Source organism: Clavelina lepadiformis, chromosome 4, assembly GCF_947623445.1.
Source record: "Clavelina lepadiformis chromosome 4, kaClaLepa1.1, whole genome shotgun sequence".
NCBI lineage: Eukaryota > Metazoa > Chordata > Ascidiacea > Aplousobranchia > Clavelinidae > Clavelina > Clavelina lepadiformis.
The window spans coordinates 15,195,342-15,218,920 of NC_135243.1; the positions used below are offsets into that span (position 1 = coordinate 15,195,342).

Sequence of the window (23,579 nt, forward strand, 5' to 3'; positions counted from 1 at the left end):
AAATTGCACAGTGGAAAATTTTATTTCCTTACTATTCTTTTAGAAATTTCCACTGGTCATCTTATTGCATGACGTGTTTAATTTAGAGTTCATTTAAAAATAAATTGCATTGTTATAATAATGTTTATTTTGTAACGTGTAACAAGTGAATGGGATAGTGCTGAAAGTCCATTAGTTTTGGATTGCATTGATAAAAATATTAGGTCTACAAAGCTTGTCGCATCTGCTATTAAGATGAGCAAGTTATGAGGAAATCCTAGTCGAAGTGAACAGACTGTAGTTGACACTCTTCAAATAAACAGCAACAATAAATTTAAGCAATTCATGTTGATTACAAGAGCGTTAAACCGCTACTATTTGTCAGGAACAAAAATGGTAGCGAAGAAAAATCCGCCCCGTCTGCCCAAGTACGGCACCAGTGTATGTATGTATGAATGAAATTAGTTGTACACACGAAATATCATAGATAATGAAGGTCTGATAATTTCCAAGAAACATATCTAAATAGTTGAATTAAAAAAAGTGCACTGTTTAATAACTTCTTTAATAAAAAATGTAACAAGCTTTTAGATCCAACCATGGTACATATAAACTATCAAAACATGAATTTTATGAATAACAACGGAATCATTTTTGCATCAGATTTCTTTTCAAAAGCAATTTTACCCTTTAAAATAGCTAACCAAGGTGTAGTTCCTACACTGGGTGCAGTAACTTGGCCTTAATATGACCCTACTAGAATAGGCCTATTTTGTTGGTTGTATCAGAACAGGGCTGGTATACTGTTCATCAAACCCTGCTTCTGTAGTCGGGTAAAAAAAGATCACTCAAAGCACATACAACAATTGCACAATAGACAACTGGTACCTTAAAAATTATTTCAAAAATTGACAACTGGTATAAGATGACCATAATTTTGAACTAGTGTTGTTAAAATTTACCATTACACAAACCGCTTTAAAAATTTACGAAAATCCTGGTTATTGCTAAAGACCAAGTTCCAACTATGTTGGACAATAAACAAAACATTAAACGCTTTTCTACAAATCGTATGAATGTTATTCACTTACCTAATATTTTTATCTGTGTTCAATAAAAAACGACCAAGTATGTTAACAGCAAGCACCTGCAAATAAGCTTGAAATTATTATATATTGTGTAAACTACTGTAAAAGCGTAAAACCCAATTAAAGTTGAGCCTCATTACATAATTCAGGAACGTAAATCATGATGCCTTCATTGAATTTTTGTATCATACCCTTAAACCACTCTCTGACTTGATGTCCATAATTGTCAACACTGTTTCATATAAAATAGCATTTCCAACATTCTTGCTTGTTTCCGTGTTGGTTGCAACTTGTGCTAAAATGTCATTCATTGCTTCACTTGAATCTCCATCATTCTGACCCAAAATTTTCATTAACTGTATAATGTGCACCTACAGTCAAACATCGAAACATTTAAGTTACTTTGATAAAAATTTACTAACATTATTAGAACTATAAAACTCAAGCTAGTGATGGGATGACTAATCAGAATCCACAATCATATATTTTTTAATCTCTATGGTACATGAAGGATTTTATACTATCTACACTTCCCTAAAACCAGTCTTGTTCCGTATAAATGCATGAATATGCAGTTCAAGTTCTTCTGCTATAGTTTTATAACTAACGGGAAAGATGTTTTTCAAGTGCTTAATGCAAATATATTCCATTAATATAATTTTTTTTTAAATTTCCGAGTAAGAGTGAAATCAAAATATAATGCACATAATCTGCCAGCAAGTCATACATTTGAATAACACAAGTTACAACGTCAGGAATGCTGAAGTTACAATGTTGAGCTTTCAAAGCATGAGCACTGGTAATGCCTGTGTAAAGCATTGATGGCAATTACTCCAATTACGTGGACTTTATCATGAATTTAACAGAGCGCAATTATAGTAAACCCACTTAAAGAGCAAGTGCACTCTAACACAAAACGTTTATTGGTGCCATGCGAAGTATGTATCATAATGATTGATTTCAGGGTCAACTATACAAAAATAATACTGTAAAAGCATGCTTTTTACTAAATGAACTTCCATTACTTCAAGTCCACTTGTGGCATGTTGCAAATAAATTATATCCGTATAATCTATATATCTTTCCAAAATGTACAAAATTTTTTCTGTAATTGATAAAATATCTACTACCATGACAAATTAAAATAATGTCTGCCAGCAATACTGTCGAATCCTCTTAACAAGCCAATGAATTCAATCTGATTTGGGAAGAGACATATACATAACCAAGTTTCTGAGCGCAGATTTTGCTTTAATAACCCATTTCCAATAGTTTTTACAAAATTTAATAAACCAAGCTCAACCAACTACATTTTTCAAAACCATTTCTATATTGTAACAATCAACGATCTCAATTCTATTTCGGCAAAAAGTGTCATCATCTTCTTTCATTTGTTTTTTGTCAGTAGAACTTGTCTATCTTGTCAGTATGTCAGATAATGTTTATAAACTATTATGCAATGCTTTATTTCTATTACTACAAGACAGACCAATTTTTAAATCAACAGTTACCAAACAAAAAATTCACTGAGACCAGGGCAGATTGTTTAACGCGGCGTCACCAAACTTTTTTCACTAAGGGCCAGATAATCTTGAATACTGACGATCATGGGCAAAAATTCCCTGTTTGATTAATAGGCTACCGTACAATAAGCTCATCTGTGATTATTCAGTGAGGCGGACCAGAGAAGTTAAACATGCGGGCTCTAGCCCACAGGGCTGTAGTGTGGTGACCCTTGCTTTAAACAATTCTATGTAATCCGCTATCATAAATGCACCATACTTAGGTCCATTCTTTTTTGCGTTTTTTTCATTAACTTTTCAGATTTCAATGCAGATTATTTTATTTACTCTATTACTGGATTAAATAGGTTTTAAAATTCAGGCAGAACCAAGGTAATGACCTTAGTTTTTTTATTGACAAAAAGTGGGTTTTTGTAATGACCCAAGATCCTAATTTTGGTCCAATATATAAAAGCATGTGTTTTGTGTGTATTTTGAAGGGATGGCTGAATTTATGATTCTTTAATCCTTACATAAACCTTTAATGTCTTTTTTAATTTGTAGATCGAACTACTAAATATTTGGATAGCTTACAGGAGCAAAAAACTGCAAAGAACTGGTTACATCGAACAACTAACACTTGAAAACAAAATTCAAAACTGCAAATGTGCTACAATTTATACTGTTACATATTTAAAATAGCTGGTTAAGGTTGTTATTTATACATGCTGTGAAAGTTGAACTACTAAATACAGCAGTTAAGAGACTATAAAGGGTCAAACACCAAAGAACAGTTTTACGTAAACCAACCCACAACTGGTGAAAAAATTGCTGAACTGCAAACACTTAAGGAATTAATGCACACAATATATATTTTATATATACTTAATATATTAAGTAAGCTGGTTATCAACCCCACATTTGAATGAAGTTCAGAAAATGTGCCTTAATTTTTTCAAAGTCATCTTCTTGTGCTCCCAGAAACCTTGAAGAAACAGGTATGGGTGGCTTGTTTTACAAAGGATATTTTTGCGTGATGTTAATAATATCTTGCTTGTTTGGCCAGATGAAATCATTTTCTCCTTTGGATTCCATTTAATTTAAGTTAACTATTGTTCCGCTTTGATTTCTTTCACTTTGGTTTGCCTTTGCTATTAGCCTTTGTTGCTCATACACAGCTGCTACATAGTCATCACACTAAACTTCATTATTAAAAAACCACATAGTTCCTACTACTTGTGGATGGGGAACTACTATTACTTCCTTGAGATTCTACAGCATGATTTACGCCTGCACGAAGAATCCTTAGTGTAATTATTATATGTTCTGTTTGACCTGCCAATGATAACGTTCTATTTGAGATCCCAATCCTCTGATTAGTATAAGACAAACAGTGCACTGACACATAAAGCAGATGTAAATTGTAATTTGCAACATTTGGCACCTATTCGTAATTAAATAAGAGTGAACTTACGTTTGGAGCATTTTTCACAGAAAATGAAATGTATCTCATTATTAGAACAGGATACAAGTTTCATATTCACTGCACTAATAGTCATCTATACAAGGTTTATAAACATAGAAACAAAAAGGATGTAACTTGAATGTGTGTTAAGTTACAGCTTCTGCTATTCGAAGAACGAAATAAAAGAAATTAAAATGTTGGAAATAAAAGTCACATGTAGTCTGAAAGAAAACAAACTTTTGATAATTAATTTTATAACCTAAGAAACATTTTAGACAACAAACCTACAAAAAATCTCTGTATAAAACCAAGTTTCACAAAGTTACAACACCTTTATTGACATTTCTTGGCGGTTGGTCTTATGTGACCAGGCCAAAGTGTAGGCATTCTACGGTACTGCTACGATCGTGACTTCATAACAATGAGTCACACCGTACGCAAGTGATTTTTATCACATAATAACATAGAACAACGTACCTGCAAGAAGGGATCACTAATTCCATTAACATCATGCTCTGGTGAATATCCAGCCATAATCAAATTCTTAAGAATGCGAACCAGTGTTGAAACAAGCTAAAACCAAGTATATGAGTTTAGATAAGAAAATACCCTTTATCACTGGCAGAGCTACCGGAAAGATCAAATGAGTTAAGGAGGTGTCAAACACCTAAAACTAAGATCTCTATGATCTTGTTGTACTCCTACGTAGGGCTTTAAAAACATGTTTACACCGATCAGAAGGCAGCATTGTTGGTGTTGTTTTCTAGCCTGGGAATTACCCTAGCAGTTGGCATGCTTCAATATCCTAGGTCGGGTGCAGAATTATGCTAAAAATTAGCATGAAAGTAGCTAAAATTGGGTTTTTTAGACCAAAATTTCTAGTTTTAGTTTGGGCGTCTGTTAAAAAAGTTTTAGTCATGGTTTTCTGATGGCATTTCATGGAATGGTAGTTCAAAGCATACTAAACTGACATGCAAAATTTCAGAGAACCTCATGGAGGATTTTTCGAGTAAACAGTTTTTTACTAAATTTACTGTATAATAAAACAAATAAAAGATTTCATGACATTTTTTGGTGTTTGACGCCCCCTTAACCCTAGAACTACCAAAATTTTTTACTTCAAGAATTACCAAAAGGGTCAATTGACCCTTGCGTTTAATATGAAGGTATTTTAAGGAAATATCACCATTTTTCTCAAATATTTTTATAGAAATTAGATTAGACATTGTGACCTTTGTCTTTAATGACCTCACACTGTTTTAATTGTTTCGTTTTGCACACTAACAATATCATTGTGTGAAGTCAATGTTCTCTGTATTTAAATAATTTGCTTAGTTTTTTGAAGTGCTTATCGTGATTTTGAGATAAATGCAGTGACTTTTTGACGGCGTAAACTTTGCGGAAGACAAGGAATTTGTCATTGATAACAAGCAGCAAGAAACTAATCTAGTTGATAGCCTTGTAAAGTTGCTTGAAGGATACCAGTAATCTTATAGCAGTCCTAGCCAGCGAGTATCTGAAATTTCATAGTTGAGCGTTAGATAGCGGCCTTTACTGTGTTCTACAGACATTCTGTAGCTATTAGTCTCAGACACCGGTTTTTGTTTCAGACTTTAACGCTGTTGCTACTGTTAGGGCAAATGCTAAATTGTAATTTGTAGTGTGCAGTTATCTACTATGTCTAGGTTTACAGCAGATAGAAGGTATAATTCACAAGAAGTTCTTCGAATTCTTCGAGTTGATGAAGACTCAGATGAAGAAGACTTTGATGAGCCAGAACCAAGCATACGTGAGATTGACAAAGAGTGTTACATAGAGCAAGATGTTGTGCAAGAAGAAAGTAGTTCGGAAAATGATGTCCCTACTTCGCCAAACAGAGAGAAGATAGTCAGTAGAGATGGTACCATTTGGGCACCTGAGTTTCCAACACAAAATGAACGTGCAAGTAAACGAAATATAATTAAAACAAGGCCAGGTACTAAACAGTTCATTCTTGCACGGGTAGACAATGCAAAAGATGTGTTTCAAGAGTTATGGGGTCATAGAAACATTGAACACATTATGGAATTCACAATAGCCGAAGCTCGGCGACAAGGGGATAGCGAATTCTCCCTCAGGAAAGAAGAGTTGGATGCGTTTTTTGGCCTGTGTCTTCTTCGAGGAGTTTTGAAAGGAAGGGATGAACCGCTAACAAATTTCTGGGATTTAGAATATGGTCGTCCTATGTTTTCGGAGACTATGGGTAGGAGCAAATTTCAATCAATTATTCGATACATACGATTTGATGACAAAACTTCAAGGCAGCGTCGCCGACAATCTGACAAGTTTGCGGCAATTCGAGATTTGTGGAATGCATTGATGGACAACTGCCAAAAGTCTTATTTTCCACATTCACATGTTACAGTCGATGAGCAACTTTTCCCTTGCAGATCAAGGTAAGGCTACATATACTTGTTGTTGCATACAATTACCATATCTGTACTCTCTGTATCAATTTATATTCGTATCAACATTTAGATGCTCATTCATACAGTACATGCCCCAAAAGCCAGCAAAATTTGGTATAAAGTTTTGGATGTTGTGCGATGCTACGACCTACTACGTTTTGCAAGCTTTTCCTTATGTTGGAAAAGAAGACCGGGAAGGTGGACTTGGGGAGCATGTGGTATTGTCGTTGATGGAAGCTTACAAGAACTGTGGGCTCAATGTAACTACTGACAACTTCTTTACATCATTGGCTCTTGCTAGGAAGTTACTGGAAAGGAACACTACAATTATTGGCACTATCAGATCCCATCGTCGAGAAATTCCCTCTGATGTTCAGCTTGGAAAAAATACGCCACTGTACACTTCAAAATTTGTTTTCACACATTCCCAAGAAAATATTTTGCTTCTCAGTTATAAAGCGAAGAAGAATAAAGTAGTGTCTATCTAGTAGTATCTACTTTCTTCACTTCACAATGTTATGGAGGTAGATGATAAAGCCAAGAAGAAACCAAGGGCTATTCTAGACTACAACGCTAGTAAGGGTGGGGTGGATACCGCTGATGAAATGCTCCGCGCTTACTCTACTAAGGCAGCATCACGAAGATGGCCACTTGCTGCATTTTTCAACTTGTTGGACATTGTGACACTGGATGCATACGTAATATGCAAAGATGTGCAAATAACAATTAAAAAGAGAAGGTATTTTATTATCGAACTGGGTGAAAAGCTGTGCCTAGCAGAGAAAAACAGAAGACGTACAGTTCCCCAAGTTTTTCATCTGAAACGCACACGAGAACATGCTGAAGAAGAATTACCACTCAATAAACGAACCAAATGTAAAATATGCCAGTCAAACAAAACAAGGGTACAATGTTCTAACTGTTCAAAGTTTGTTTGTGGAACGTGTAGTACACCTGTGTGTAAAAGTTGTTTCGAAATGTAACTGAACAAATGAATATTTTCGGCTTAGGGGTCAATTGACCCCTGTGGTAATTCACCGTTTTTCATTCCAAAACACCTTTTTTGAAAACAAATTTCCATTGTCGTGTTGATGATGTGTCAAATACCCAGAAAGAATAAAAGTAAAAAAGTTTGAGGTTCCTAGCAGAAAACACTTCTTGTTAAATTAAAAAATAAAATTGCAAAAGGGTCAATTGACCCCTGTGGTAGTCCTAGGGAGGAACTGGCAACCGCTAAATCAAGTTGAGTTGTTGCAAAGAAATTATTGCAAAAAATGTCACAAAATTCAGCTTTAATTATGTTATGTGGCAATTTTGATGTCACAATGTGAAATCCTTGGGCATGACACTGTTGTTTTCATAAAGTATGAATAGAACGCTTTATATACGAGACCTAACTTAAAGTTGCTGTATTCATTTTGGTTAACCTAAGAACAGTAAGTTCAGTCTTCGGAGCTAGTGATGTCCTAGTCTGGCAGCAGCAATTACAGCACAGATACAAATGCTTCACTAGTACACATAGACGTAGTGTCACCTGTGATATTTACATGCTAAAAATAAACATTAACAACTTACTGCACACATGCGAAATCGTACTCCATCCAAACCGCATTAGCTCATCTACCACTACTAAGGGGTACTATATATTCTAAGTTTTATTGTCATGCACTCATCGTTCATTTTTATAAAGTGACAATTATCATCAAGCATGACACAAGGATTGAAATGAATTTAGATATTGAAATGAAAAACTGAACTTGTCTTCAATCTTCATTTTTGCACTTCAGTCAAGTGACGCCCTAAGCCTAAGTGTTCAGGTGTTTGAACACTCCATTTTAAAAATTAACTTATATATACCAGCAAAAATATAGGGCTAATATATGGGAGGGGGCTTATACACCTGACCTAAAAACTGGCCAAAAAATTTTATGTCCGATGCATCTGCAAAAAGAGGCGATGCCAATGCATTGGTTGGTGTTTTGTATAACCTTTTACTTTTTTCTGAAATTGCTTTTCCGCCTATTATTAGCTGTTTTAACAAAGAACGTTTACTCGTATCTAGGGATGGGCCGAGTGCCCGAGTCGAGTCCAATTACTCAAACGGGTCCTGGACACTTCTGCAGCGCCCAATTTATGGTATGCTGCAATTGCTCAACAGTACATGCAGTTTACCACAAAGGTTACCGCGTCGCACAAAACCAAAATTTGAAGGTGGTTATCTGATGTGCTGTTAATAAATTTTAGAATGAAATGCAACGTGCATAAAAGAAAGTTATACTTTATTGTACAAATGCTATACTTAATATAACCAAAATCTAATGAGTTTTTATTCCTTTAACAAGTGTATTAATTTTGGATACATATATATTAACCATTACGCAAATAACTGTGCTCAACATGAGTAGTACAACCATACTATACTGTGTTAAAAATATTTTTACTAAATATTATATCTACCGCTCCCCTATTGTTAACGTACAAGTTAAGAATGAATGATGAGATTAACAATGAAGAGTGAGTAGTGATTAGACTGTAACACACACAAAAAAGAAAATCATATTAAAATACGTGACGTATTAAAAGTGTCATGAGCAAAACCAAAGTCAATAGAAAAACACAAGTTGTGCAATCGCGCGGATCATGTGACTATTGCAAATCAAAACTGGTCACAAATTTCATATGGAAAAGGACAGGCGAAGCGTAAAAATATTGATACTTTTAGAATTACCCCATAGATTTTAAAAATTTCAAAATACTGAAAAGTATTTAAGAGATTCGGCCACCAAAACAACTTAACAAAACACTGTGAACAGATAAATACAGGTTTATAATGGCAAGTTAGGTTTGGACAATAGTGGAAAGTGTGGCACCTGTATGCATGAGATTTACCAACATGCACGCCAAACTTTGTCTTTGTGTCAATTTATAATAAATAAAGTACTGAAGTTTCGGTGCATGCTAAAATTTGCATCTTTGCAGGCACAGTTTCTTGACAAAAACTTCCATACTTCCCAGTTGGGGTTTGGAAAAACCTAAAAATCATACATTACATGACACAGTAGGCAAGAAAAATGTCACATCACATTAAATGTTGCTTTTGTGAAAGGTCAAAACCATTGGCCAGTGTCGATGTTGAGAAGGGTCAATACATCGGCAAAAACCGGCATCGGTACATCTCTTGTAACAATATATTGTTGTGGCACAATTTTATCAACCTTTTCCATTTTTAAGAAATAATATACTTTTAGAAGTTCTGCATCATTGTTTTATTGTCATTGAAAGTTAGGTACTATGACACCTTATCGAAAGACACTTTATCGAACGACACTTTATCGAACGACAGCTGATCGAAACGACAGATGATCGAAAGACACTTTATCGAACGACAGTTAATCGAGCCGACAGTTGATCGAACGACACTTTATCAAACCGACAGCTGATCGAACGACACTTTATCGAACCGACATTTGATCAAGCCGACAGTTGATCGAACGACACTTTATCGAACCGACAGTTCAAGCAAGATTTTTGCGTGTTTCTCAAACATTGAAACAATAAGCCATTGTGATGTGCAGTCTTTGTAATGGTGTGCATTAATGAATTGTGATGTATATATCATAAAGTTGACGATTTATATTTTATATTTGTATCATAAAGTGTACGATTTCGCATGGCGGCCGTATGACTTGTCACCAGATGTTGAAAAACTTTCACAAAGCAAGCAGCATCAAGTGTCACTTTAATGCTGTGTTGTTGAAGTGTGAATACAGATATTTTGCTCTTCTTGTGATTGGTACGATTGAGATTGCAGCAATGTGGTGTAATATACTGAAGTGAGTGTGAATTATAGTATTAATGAGGCATCAGGTAAGTAAATAAAGTGACTAACCGCTAGAAGGGAAAAAGTGTTACCGTAGTCTGTGCTATAAATTCATAATCAACAAGAAATATTTCATTTATTTATATGTTATTATTTATTTATGAGTTATATGACTATTATAATTACATTATTTGATCATATTGTGTATACTTACATTTCCACACTATTTGATTTTAGACATCTTAAGAATTCTTGTAATTTTTTCCACGTTAATAACGATTGTATACATTTCGAAATAGAATTCATTTTAAGTGATAAAGGCAAACGAAAGTTGGCCTTGAACGGTTTCATGTACGTTCGTGACAAAACAACAAATGGCGTAACTTACTGGAGATGTGAGGACTACCTCAAATCTTCCAGCTTCCCTCGGGCAGAAATTCTCGGCTGCCTTTTCCATTTTGGCCAATGTAGCTTCCGGAAAATTCAGGCTCTCTCTCTGCAGCGGTGGTTCAATGAAGATGCAGAGCACGCCCTTCGCATAAAATGCTTCCAGGCACTGGCATTCGTTCCGCCTGAAGACGTTGTACAACGGTTCGAGGACTTCCTGGCCACGTTCAGTGACGACGATGAGCAGCACTTGTCTGAATACATTGACTATTTCGAAACTACTTGGATTGGACGATTGTGTCGCAGGAATCGTCGTCAACCTCTATTTCCTATCCAGTGTTGGAATGTCTTCCACCGGGTTCAAGATGACCTTCCACGAACGAATAATAGCATTGAAGGATGGCACAATGCGTTCAGCAAGCGTGTCTCAATATCCCATCCGACGCTTCGCAGACTCGTCAAAAAAATTAAGCGGGAACAAGGTTCCAACGAAATGTTAATTGAGCAGTTGAGTGCTGGAATTGATGGCCCACCTCGGAAGAAGCGCTACGACGCTGTCAACCAACGGCTGAAGAGCATAGTCGAAAATTATGACTCAACGAATATTGACATAAAAAGTTATCTTCGAGAAATTGCACACAACTTGTAATTAAATGAATGCGATTGAAATGTGCATATCGTCAGTTGTTTCGATAAATTGTGGTTCTTTTAATAAATTGTCGTTCTTTTAATAGTGCATATCGTCAGTTGTTTCGATAAATTGTGGATATTTTAACCCTATCCTAACCAGGCTCGCGAGTTTACTAAAAAGACTAGGTGTGGCCAACCCCGCACACACATTTGCAATCGTTAATTAATAGAAAACTATGCGTCGTAGACTGATGAGATTTTTACAGGTTAGTAGAAACATCATCTGGCTTCCTGTATACATCATAATTGTAAAACTAAACAAAGTGAATTTAGTGTAAATTAGGTATTTCTAAAAGTGACACATTTCTATAAATTTTTCTTGTTACGCCGCGCCCCCGCTGTGAGAAGAGAACGAAAGAGAATAGTTGGTCAAGTTATTGGTGCGTAAATGAGTAATACGCTTCAATGCGGAAAGAGAGCAAAATTATATAAATATCACAATATCTCAAAAATTACAAAATCCAACTTTATCAAACAAACATGGACAGATAGCTGAACATTTTTTATGAAAAGTCACCAAGTTTTAATTTTCTACAGCAAACAATGCAACGGTACGCCACGTTTTGCTATGACTGTGTGCGGGAGAAGCAACAGTCGATTCGATCAACTGTCGCTTTGATCAGCTGTCGGTTCGATAAAGTGTCGTTTGATCAGCTGTCGGTTCGATAAAGTGTCGTTCGATCAACTGTCGTTTCGATCAGCTGTCGTTCGATTAAGTGTCTTTCGATAAACTGTCGTTCGATTAAGTGTCGTTCGATAAAGTGTCTTTCGATCAGGTGTCGCGTCACGAAAAGTTAGGACATATATTAAGTATTAATTCAAAAACTATAGGTTGCTACGCATTTTTATGTGGATAAGTAAAAAGCCCACCCCTGAAAACAAGGGAGTATATTAAAAAAATATCCCAATACAATGAGTGAAATAGGCGTCATAATGGAAAAAAACTGGCAGTACAAACCTGAAAATTGTTACTAGACATTTTGGAAGCTGATGTCATGCCAAAATTGTTTCAAGCATTATGACGTAAGAACATGGCACGACTTTTTGTGAGTTTTCCAATCAGAAACCTTGGATATTGCCATCAGGCTAAGGGATAACTTACAATGTCTCAAATTAAACTTAAAACCAAAAAATTTATGAAGAAATCAAGCTTTCTGACTTGCAAGCGATTAATGTCACATATGGTTTGACATGGAATAACCTTTACCAGGAACATAATTGCAGCAAACATTGCATTTGCAGCAGCATCTTTTACACAAAAAGTATCGGTACTGAGTACCAACAAAGTACCGAAATTCTTTTTCAAAATACTACTGAATACCGAAACCGTCAGTGCGCACACTGTCTGCAATAAAGGGAATGATGCCTATGATGAGCGGATCTCGAGATAATACACTTTGTATATTATTCCTCAACTTGAAGTCACCTAGTGGTCAAAAATAGTTTTGCCCATAACTCGAAAACTGCTAATCCAATGTTCATTAAAATTTTTCCATTCATCATAATAAATTGAATACAATCATTTTAGCAAAAAAAAATTGGGTCGATCAAAAAGTTTAAATGTTTGTCCCTATTATACTGAACTGATCTCCTTTCCTGTGGATGGTCAACTTAGCGAGGTTCTGCTGTATATTACATTATGGGGTTAATACAACTGGGTGACAATGGAATATTAATGCAGACCCAAACAACGTAACTTGTAGCATACCTTCAATTTATTTATTTTATATTTCTAGTAATATAAGCAATAAATAACCTTTTTAAAACTGGTGCACATAGAAGGATTTTTGCGGCACATTTCTGTAATAAGAGACACTGTGGCCAGCATTACACCTATAAAATAAAAAGTTATTTTATTAAGTTTTCCAATTTACTTAAACAAGACACAGTATTAACAGTCACATTTTTGGTAAAACAGGTACTTATCCTTGAAAAGACATATTAAAGTTAGGGCACTATAGGAATATTTTGTTGATCAAACATTTTATAATGCTTTACAGAACATAATCATTCATCTAACCAGAATTTTGTTTGTTGTTGTTAAACTGTCAGGCTATGTCTGATCATAGTTTGATAGTATAAACAATGGTAAGACTAACTAAGGGAAAACTAACAGTCTTAAGCCAGGATTTCCATACACAAGATTTTTGCGAGCAGATTTTTTAAAAAAACTCGCAATTTAAAGTACAGTGCTTCTAAACAACAGACCCCAAAATCATTTTTGAGTTGAGGGATCTTCTACATCTGTTAATGGTTGGGCCTGATACCTCTTGACTTTTAATGCATTTATGAGACACTTATGACAGTGTATGTCCATAGTCTTAATCTGATGCTAAGATGCTCTAAAAAGCAGCATTTACTAATGGGGTCATTGGACCCCAATATCTATGAAGCTGTTTTTGGTTTGAACATAATGGACAGCTAAGTATTTTAAATTGCTGTAGCAATGTGAGACCACACACAGCGTTCTTCATGAATTTTTTGACATCACAAAGGATGTAACTAGACAACTTCTACAGAGTGGTGATCTATTTTTTCTGCTGACCTGCTGTTTTCTCTGCCATAATGTAGTTTTTGAAGGCTGAGAGCTATTCAGCAATAGCTAGAAGATTATATAACAATACCTAGACCTGAATATTTATTGTGGGCTCAATTCTCGCTTAACTTCCAGAGTACAGGCTACCAATCAAATCTGCATTAGCAGTAATATCCATTTATTCATTCGATCTATCATCTTGATAATTCTCTTTCCAGGTGTGTTTAGATCTAAGTAAAATTAGTCTTTGAAATAAACAAAATGACCAGTCAGATTTTGTCTGATGAGCAGAACCTTGAGCTTCTGGGAGAAGCTAGCAACTGCGACTACGAGGCATCCGACGATGATGGAGAGATAGATCACGTTAGTGAAGCTTCTACGTCAGATTCGGATTTATCTGATGACGATGTTGGTGTGGGCGTGGCACATGTGGCACCATCCATATCAACCGCAAGCAACTTAGTTACGAAAAATAAATTAGAAAATTGGAATCTTAATCACTTCCAACAGGAAGAACTATCAACCATAATATAGTCACAGCGAGACCAGGACCAACTCGGTATGTTAGATCTTTTTGCTCTTAAGCAGTGGATTAATTTCTATTATATCTGAGGAAAAATCTGTTGGATACGATTCGGATGTGGACAAACCGGGAAGGACAATTAATGTATCATCAGTCATCACAGATGGCAGGAAATACAAGATCCTCAGTACAAAACATTTCTTGGGATAATGATCTTCATCAGCGATTACAAGTCCAAAAATGAAACCATTCTTCAACTGTAGAATAGGGACCATGGTAGAACTGCTTCCAACCAGCTTATGAGCTGAGATCAGTATCTAGAGATCAGTATCTATCTACTTTGAGACTTGCGTTTTCATAATGCGCAGTCGCGTAGAGCACTCAGGTCTCCTGACATGCTTCAGCCAATAAGGGTAGTCTTCGAATCATTGGTGTCATGCTTGCTTCTTACACACCTGGTTTTTGCATGACTGCAGATGAACAGCTGCTGCCTTTTCGAGGACGTTGTCCGTTTAGACAGTACATCCTATCCAAACGGGGCAAGTATGGCATAAAGATTTGGAACATTTGTAACGCTGCCTCATATTACACCTGCAAAATGCAAGTTTACATAGGAAAAGACAATTTAACTATTGGACGAGAAGCCAACCAGGATATAGTCAAAGAAATTGAGAAGGCTGGTAAAAATACTACTTGCGACAACTTCTTTACCAGTCTCTCACTCCCAAGGCAGTTTCTAAGCAAAAAATTAATAATTGTTGGCACAATGAGAAAAACAAGCTAGGACTGCCACTAGAAATCACAACAGCAAGAGGGAAGCATGTATTAAGCACCCTGTTTGGATATCAAAAAGAAGCAATGATTGCTTCGTACTGACCGAAGAAAGTGTTGTTGCTCTCTACCATGCAGGATAAACTAGATGTTGAAGCCAATACGAAAAAAAGAAGCCCAATGTTATCTTATTTTATAACAAAACCAAAAGCAGACTCAACATTGTTGACAAAATGGTGAAAACATACAGTACCAAGAGAATGAGTAGACGGTGGCCTCTAAGACTTTTTTTCAACATGGTTGACGTTTCTGCTGTCAATGCTTTTATTGTTTGGTAGGATCTAAACGGCAGGAGTAGCACAGTAACAGTAAAACGAAGAAGATCTATTCTAATACGCCTGGTAAGGAGTTGGCAGGTTTGATATCGAAATTCATAACGGAACAAGTTTCATAAACAACCCTCCACGGAATGTCAGGAAACGACATACAGCTGCAGATAGTGAAGATGCTCTCCCATTAAAAAAGGCAAGATGTTGGATTTGTGAGAGATGTAGAGATCGAAAATGCAAAACCATCTGTTGCAAATGTCTGAAGACTGTCTGTGGAGAGCACTCCAACACCATTTGCCTGCATTGCCATGAGCTACTTCTATGATGCAGTAAACTAAACTAAGTGCACAATATATCTTCAGTGTTCAATCATTGAAACCGTAGACATTTCAAAAACAATTACAAAAAAAAAGATTGATTTATTTTACACTATTATGAACTAGGAAATAATATTTTGTGTATAATCTGGTAAAACTGTCAAACATTAGATAGTTGGGGTCCAATTGACCCCAGCAGTAAAAGATGCAAGTTTTTATTTTGGAAACGAAGGTTAACCAGTCATTTCATTGTCTACTGTATCCTGGTGACACAATGAAAGTTCAGAGATGTTGAGTTGAAAAAAAAAATTAACAAGGCAACTTTTTTATTGCTGATATTATTATTATAGGTACTTAGCTAACAAAGCATATAGGTGGACCTCGGGGTAATCTTGGACAAATCGCCCAAGTTTCGCCAACACCTTGAGTGGGCAAATGATGGGCAGCTCTGCTAGTCTTCGTGCAACAGCTCAGGCTCTAGTCTACTCCATCACTGAATACTGAGCACTTGTATGGTGCTACAGTACACACAACCACCAATTCGACATTGTCATTGAATACTATAAATAGATGTCTGCATCCAGCACCATTAGACCATCTTCCAATCTTTGCAAGTATCTCACCTGTTGGGCTAGGCCACAATAAAGGTCATTCTTTCTCTCGCTCGTCGCATTCATAATTATTATTGCATCATAAATGTCATTCTATGATGAAAGAGATTGAATGAGCTAGAAAAAATGAACGTTGAAGATATACGGAGCGAAATGTTTTTGCCCTTCGAGACCTAGGTCTGCATCGCCCCAGCGGGGTCTATTTTGTAACCTTATTTGGGACGCGACCCATACTTTGGAAACCACTGGTATAACACCTGGTCGATGAAGGAAATTCACGACTAACAAAAAGTTGTTACCAACACAACCACTAATTGTCAATGGCGTAAACATACCTTTAAAGTATTCAAATTTACAATGCTTTACCTATTGCAAAATATATACTTGCAACAGAATTGAACAACTAGTTGACTAATTGAATTAATTAGCAGTCACATTTTTACAAAAAAACAATATCACATATTGAAAATGATTTTTCAAAGTGTGCAGTTAACCTAACGTGAACAATATAAGGTAGTTACCTTAACCCAATTGAATTACCCCTTCTAATCTCAATCTAACTTCAATTAAATGTCTCAGAACTATCTTGACCGTCTTATCTTTAACAATGGATTGTATGATTTACTTACAAACAAATGTAGTCACTTTTTAAGTAATTTTAATTAAGGATAATGCAGTGAGAGACGTAACATTGATGTTACAAGTTTCAACAAGAACATAATTAAACATTTCAACGTAGTAAGATGAACTCAATCGTCAACAAGCTCAACAGTTTTTTGAGCCAGCTTGAATAGTTTTGCCGTTACTATGATACAATTCAGATTTTTCCCAGTGAACGTTGTTCTACAGTTATGTTATTATGATGGGTCAATGGCATATTTGCTACAATGAAAGATGTATGATCGACCGTGCAGTATATGAAGTGTTGACAAACAACAATCATGGTTGGCCGCGTAAAACTGCCAAGTGGTTAACGATTAAATTCAATTCAACATGGTAAAAAGTTAATCGATATGTATAACGGCAAGATCAATTACAATTTGAATTAACAGCAAACTCATTACAAATACGTCGATTAATTTTCACTTTTGTACCATAAAAATTGAATAATTAATCAATCAATTACTATTCCTTTGGTGTCTAAACAATTGAATATTCAACTGACTACTAAAGGTGAATCCTGAATTTATTCAAATTAAATTCGGTTATCAGCAATATGCTAATGATTGACAATCGATTACAAATAACGATTACTGCAACCCTGGCCTGGGTACTGGTTAACCGTCTGCCAACCAGCGTCAGGCACCTCTGCTTAACTTTGCACAAAAGGGGAATGTCAAATTTTGTAGCCTGTGAGTATGGCGCAGTGGAGCAAACTATAGGTCATGTTATATTCTATTGTTTTGTCTTCCACATTACAAACTAAATGATGTGAGGTCTTGGATGACAGCACGGCGCAGTGCTGCTCAACACATTTTCCTTGTGGCTGGTCCACACAACAATTAGTAATTGTGCGTTAAAAATTTTGCGATTATTCGTAAACATAATTAATACATTGCAGTTGTGGTATTAGTCGAATTTTCTTGGCACTGTTCATCAGGAACATCATAGAACACCAGGAACACATATAGCCTTGTGAATATAATATTACCAAGTACTAAACCTACAGCTCCACACAAAATGACTTAGTTAGGACCAAACATTAATTTTTCGTATTGTTGAGCATGAAGCATCACAACATATTAACAAAATTAGGCAATATGACAAAATATTAATAATGTACATTGAATATTTTTAATAAAAACCTTCTTGGCTTACCAAACTACTACCAAAACTGAGGTATGTCCTAAGTCATTTTGCAGTAGCTGCAGATTACCGTATTTATGCATCTGCTCTACTACCAGTACACTATTCAACATACAAAACACCAGGATAAAAGTAAACAATTTTTAAGAACACTTACCATGATTTTTATCTGCTAATAATGGCTTTGTTAAAGGGATAAAATTCTCCATCATCTCTGGAACTTTTCGTACAATGCGACATGCACATAGAATAGCCTATAAACAATAACGACTACCACGTATATGTACAGAAAAAATTCATACAATCTGTTCTTTAAATAAAATGGCAATTGTAATTTTAATTGTAATAACACAAAGCAATCAAGTTCATACAAAAATCTCATGTAGTGCATGTATCTACCTTTTTCTTTACGTATGCATTAGCATTTTTCATAAGTTTCTCAACATCAGGTGCAAGATCTCTGGCCATTTCAGTGGAGCAAACATTTCCAAGTGTGCACAGTGCTAAACTCTGCACATACTGTGATGAATTTTCCATGTCACTAAACAGTATAGGAAGACTGATATAGTAATTTAATAATAAAAATAATGATATTGATATTGTTAATTCCTTTTGTTATTTTTGTCCGCCTACTGCTTGCTAATTAATAATAATGTGACTAGAGTTACTTCACATGTGTCCGGTCATAAGTCCACACATATTCAAAGTGGGCATTTATGCATCATGTATTTCTGTTTGTGTTAACATAATTATATTATTTGCCGTATTAGACTAAACATAAAACAGGTAAAAGTGGCGACGCGGTGTAACAAGTATGTTTGAAAGTAATACTACAAAATAAAAAACAGCTGCTGAATCAGAAGTACCAAGAAAAATTGTCTGGTTTGTTAAGTATTCAACAGAATCAAATCGACAAAAGTTATTAAAAAGTATTAGGTAGAATACATACTTTTTTAAAGAATTTGTCATAAGCAGATGCACTTCACGGTGTTCATCTAGCAACAACATCGCTCCCAAATAGCCGATTCTTTTGTCGGTAAACTTGCTGCTGACAATTAGCTTCAGTGCTTCCAACTAAATGCAAGCACACAAATGCAATTACAAAGGCTTCTATTTAATTTACTATAAATATCACAAAAATACATATCCTGCTGTTTCAAGATCTGCTGTTTTAATGTGTCATTTTATAACACATTTTAAAACAAGAGCCCATAGTAGCTGTAAAAAAATAAATTCACAGGTTGGGTGTTTATATTATTTGCTTGTACTTTGCTATTTGCATTACAGTATATTTCAAGTGGTATTTCACTGAACTATAGAATAAGAATGCATTAAATTAAAAGAAAGGGGAAAGTGTGTTCAAAAAAGCATTTTGATAATAGTGTGAATTCAAATCAAATCTGAAATCAAATCAAATCTGCTTTTAATGCAGTTTGTTATGAGAATTTATACTAGGATGTTGGAAAAGAAACCAACTTCATTCAATCCCCTGGTTTTGATCAATTTTGTGACTTTACACCTAACTAACACTAATTTTAATTTTTGAAAGCCAGTACCGTATTTATCCGAATAGAAGTGAGTAATGTATGAATAACTAGATGTAACTGCTTGTCTCTAAACGAGGCATGGAGGAGGGTCAAGAATAAAAACTTATCTGATTTTGTTCTGGTTCTTATGTGGGCCTTTAAAAGCTTGTTTCGATCCAAAGGCAGAGCGGTTGATGATGTTTATAGGGATTATTATACTTTAGCCGTTGGCACGTTAGAAACTTTCAGATTGCATGCAAATTTTGGATTTGGATAAAGCATGTCTGGTCCTACCTCATACTGGAATATGACTAAACTCACATACCAGTATCTCAAACTACTGTTACGGAGTCAGATTCACTCACAAAAACTTTGGCCTTAAATTGCTCAATTCACCGCATTGGTTAAATATATAAAAATGCCAGGAACATTGACTATGCAATTACCCGGCTTTGTCTGAATTGTCTTAGCTTTCGTACAGACATTTTCACTTTGATCAAAATCTAACACTTATTGAAATCGCACGTTACTTTTTCCTTGGTCTTAAAATGGGGACTACATTTACTCCCATTATTCACCTCAATAGCTACTATTGTCACATGTTTATATTTTTGTTTATAACAATATACATGGAAAATCCCGCACTGTCTGGAATTCGGACAAAATCACGTACTGGTATGGTATAGTAATCCCTATCCACAACTGTTTTTTTTTCTAGACTTGCCAGAATTTGGATTGTTCAAAGGTAAGAGTAAACTAAACAAGAGTAAGCATCGAATTTATTTTACTCAAGGGCATGGCAACGAGAGCGCAATGGGTACCAAACACAGGCTGCATTACAAACAGCAAGGCACTCTAACCTCACCGTCACGGAGCTGACAATAGCTTTGCTTAACAAAGCCTCTTGTTTTGTATTGTCCAATATCAAGCATTCAATTGTCCAGGCTTTCAACCTATAAATTTTTGGGTAATTAAAAAATTTTGAACAACAAAGTTTTAATATGAAAGTTTCCTTGATCAAAAGAGTCATGTTTGTTGAGAAAATATGGTAAATGGTCTTGAAGGCGAGGCTAAAGAAAGCTTGAATATTCTGAACCAGACGAACATTGGGGTGTCATGCCAAATTTGTTTCGGGCATTGTAACGTGAAAATGTCACGTGACTCAGCATAAGTTTACCAATCGGAAGCTTAATTGCTTTAAGTTTTTTGGTTTAAGTAAGTAAGTTTCGTAACCTTGGAAGTTATCCCTTAACCCGACCGCAAACCAAGGTTTTGTGTTGGAAATCATGTGACGTTTTTATGTCAAAATGCCTGGAACAATTTTGGTATGATATCAGCTTCCAAAATAACTAGCTCCAATTTCGGAAAATTTCCAGATTCAAACTGCCTGGATCCTATTGGCAATGACACCTATGCCAATATACGATGCTTCCTTAGAACAGAAACGATTAAAAAACTCTTCTGGAAATGTTACTGTGTTCTTGTTAAGACAACTTAGCATCTTTTTTTATGTCTTTTTTTGGTAAATAAAGTAGTGATTATAATAATAGTGATTAGTAGTATTCTGACTTCTTTTTCTTCCAAATTAAAATATTTACAAACAGGTTTTAGATCAGAGTAATAAGAAACCTCAATGCCACAGTTATTTAGATGATTCCTATGGTTTCAGATGTGTTTTATATTCAGAAACATAATACAGTAACCAAATTAGCGATAGGAATGACCAAAGAAAAAATTCGAATAAACAGGTATTTGAATCCAAGTTGGATGGTTTAATGAATCCTGGGATTTAAAAGTACGTTGTTACCTATACGGTCAAAATGTCCCAAATTGGGCACGCTCAGGTTTTCCCCAAAAAATGCACACCGGCCATTGTAAAACAGAAACAAAAAAATTCTTGCTTTTCATGTCCAACACTTTTGTTGACCCATCTTTTATCTAAACACAAAGATAAGCTCACTGCATGCAGTCTGACCTTCTTATCTCAACGTATTTTGTATATTGATTTTAGGCCGTGTTTCACACTGATTGTCTGAACTTTGTTGTGGCGCATTCTCACGCAAAGTATTTTTAAATCTTCTGCAGAGTTAGAAGCAACGGTGTGCGCTTGGATTTGGATTCGCATTTTGCGGTTTGTATATAAAAAAATGCAGGTCACGTGAGTAGTTTTGAGACGGCCATTTATAAATTCATCACATGAAAAATGGGTCTTCATTGATAGTAGAACTGCTGAAACGGAGTAAGTGGCACATTCCAAAGTTTGTTGCAGTGAAACGTGTGTTCAATGACGTCAAGTCTATAAACAGATGAGAGTCAGAGGCAACAAAGGTTTAAATGTAAATTACCATATTGATCATGTGTTGTTGTTTACTTGTTTCCGTTGCAACATTTTGCAACAATCAACTACTCTTAATGTTATTGATACATTGTTAATGTTACATTGACGGTTTTTTTTCGAAACGTGTTTTGACTCACATGTTTTTTGCTGTCAAAAATATTGTCTTAGTCTATTGCTGCATTTTATTGGGTTATAGTGGGTTAACACAGTTCAGTAACCACCAACAGTGTAAATATTACAACATTTTACTTACTTGACCAAAATGAGAGGGATATCCAAGCATATATATATATAGCACTTTTGCAACATTCCGACAACGAAATTGACTGTCTTCTTCTCTGAAACCATTTCTTATATCAGCACATTCCTTTTGAATTATAGATCTTTCGTCAGCAGCAGTTTTACAACTTCGAATATTGCGAATTAAGTCACGTAGTCTGTTCGGCACAGGCATTTTGCTAAAAAGTCTTTAAAAGATGAAAAAAATATTTTGTACAGTATAAAATAATACAGTGAAACTGCAAGTTTAAACAAAACAGAAAAACTAAACTATTTCAAATTAATACAGAGTTTTACACAGATCTTTTTAGTTTTTGCATAATTGCAATATAATTTATCTACAACCATGGACAGCTCCAAGTCCAATTGTGAGAACAGAAAATTACTAGATTAGTAATTTGCTGTGTCTCTCAGATATAACTATATTATTGATTCAAAAAAATATTCAATTTTATATCAATGAATGCTATTTCATTTTCACACAACCTTCTTTTGGAACACTCCATAAAAAGATTTTGACATCAGCAGTAAGGTCGTGCTCAGTGCCAATGTTTTGTAATTATAGGTGCCGACTTTTGGAAATCTTTGGGGGTGTGGCAAGGTATGATGTCATCAAGTTACGGACATTGTTGCGGATATTTGCCCGGTTGACTACTTACCGGCAACAGTATCTTCATAAAACAATGGGGTGTAATGTTATGGTACTTCACGTAAACTACTTCATACACAAAGCCAAGTGTGTAAAGACATATGCTTGCGAATTGTTGTTAAGTATTGCCACCTTACTTTTTAATTAGGTTTCGCTGAGGTTTTTGCAGAGCCCTTGGCCTGGCTACAGCTAAAATATGTCATCAAATTGGACTGCAACATTTTCAAATACTTTTGCTAGATATGCTATGCTAACCTGTAAATGGAAGCCCATCTTCATATTTACGCGAAATATACATTTTCTTATTTCTAAAAACTCTCTAAACTCCATAATAGTGGCCTATACCTTATTTATAATCACTTTGACACCTTTATTAATTATTATCTGTTTTCAATAACTTTCATTTTTTGCTCTCTTTATATTTCACAGGATAAAATTGTGTGTCCAAAGCGATTAGACAACAAATTTTTGTTTATCTGAATTTTTTAGTGTTTTTATGCTGAATTCGATGTTATT

General features: G+C 35.3%; 1 protein-coding gene across 1 annotated transcript in view; it reads right to left on the reverse strand.

Annotated features, from left to right (window-relative positions):
• The window catches only part of LOC143451480 (AP-1 complex subunit gamma-1-like), a 33,980-nt gene extending 11,045 nt beyond the window's left edge, over nt 1-22,935 (reverse strand). Inside the window, exons 1-9 of the mRNA XM_076952066.1 lie at nt 22,901-22,935; nt 22,389-22,602; nt 19,221-19,345; nt 18,671-18,812; nt 18,429-18,525; nt 13,135-13,211; nt 4,512-4,607; nt 1,259-1,438; nt 1,071-1,126 (exon numbers count right to left, since the gene is read on the reverse strand). Of these exons, the coding sequence (XP_076808181.1) occupies nt 1,071-1,126; nt 1,259-1,438; nt 4,512-4,607; nt 13,135-13,211; nt 18,429-18,525; nt 18,671-18,812; nt 19,221-19,345; nt 22,389-22,602; nt 22,901-22,920 (1,007 nt within the window). The 5' untranslated portion in view covers nt 22,921-22,935. The remainder of the gene's footprint in view (nt 1-1,070; nt 1,127-1,258; nt 1,439-4,511; nt 4,608-13,134; nt 13,212-18,428; nt 18,526-18,670; nt 18,813-19,220; nt 19,346-22,388; nt 22,603-22,900) is intronic.
• Nucleotides 22,936-23,579: the final 644 nt, after the last annotated feature.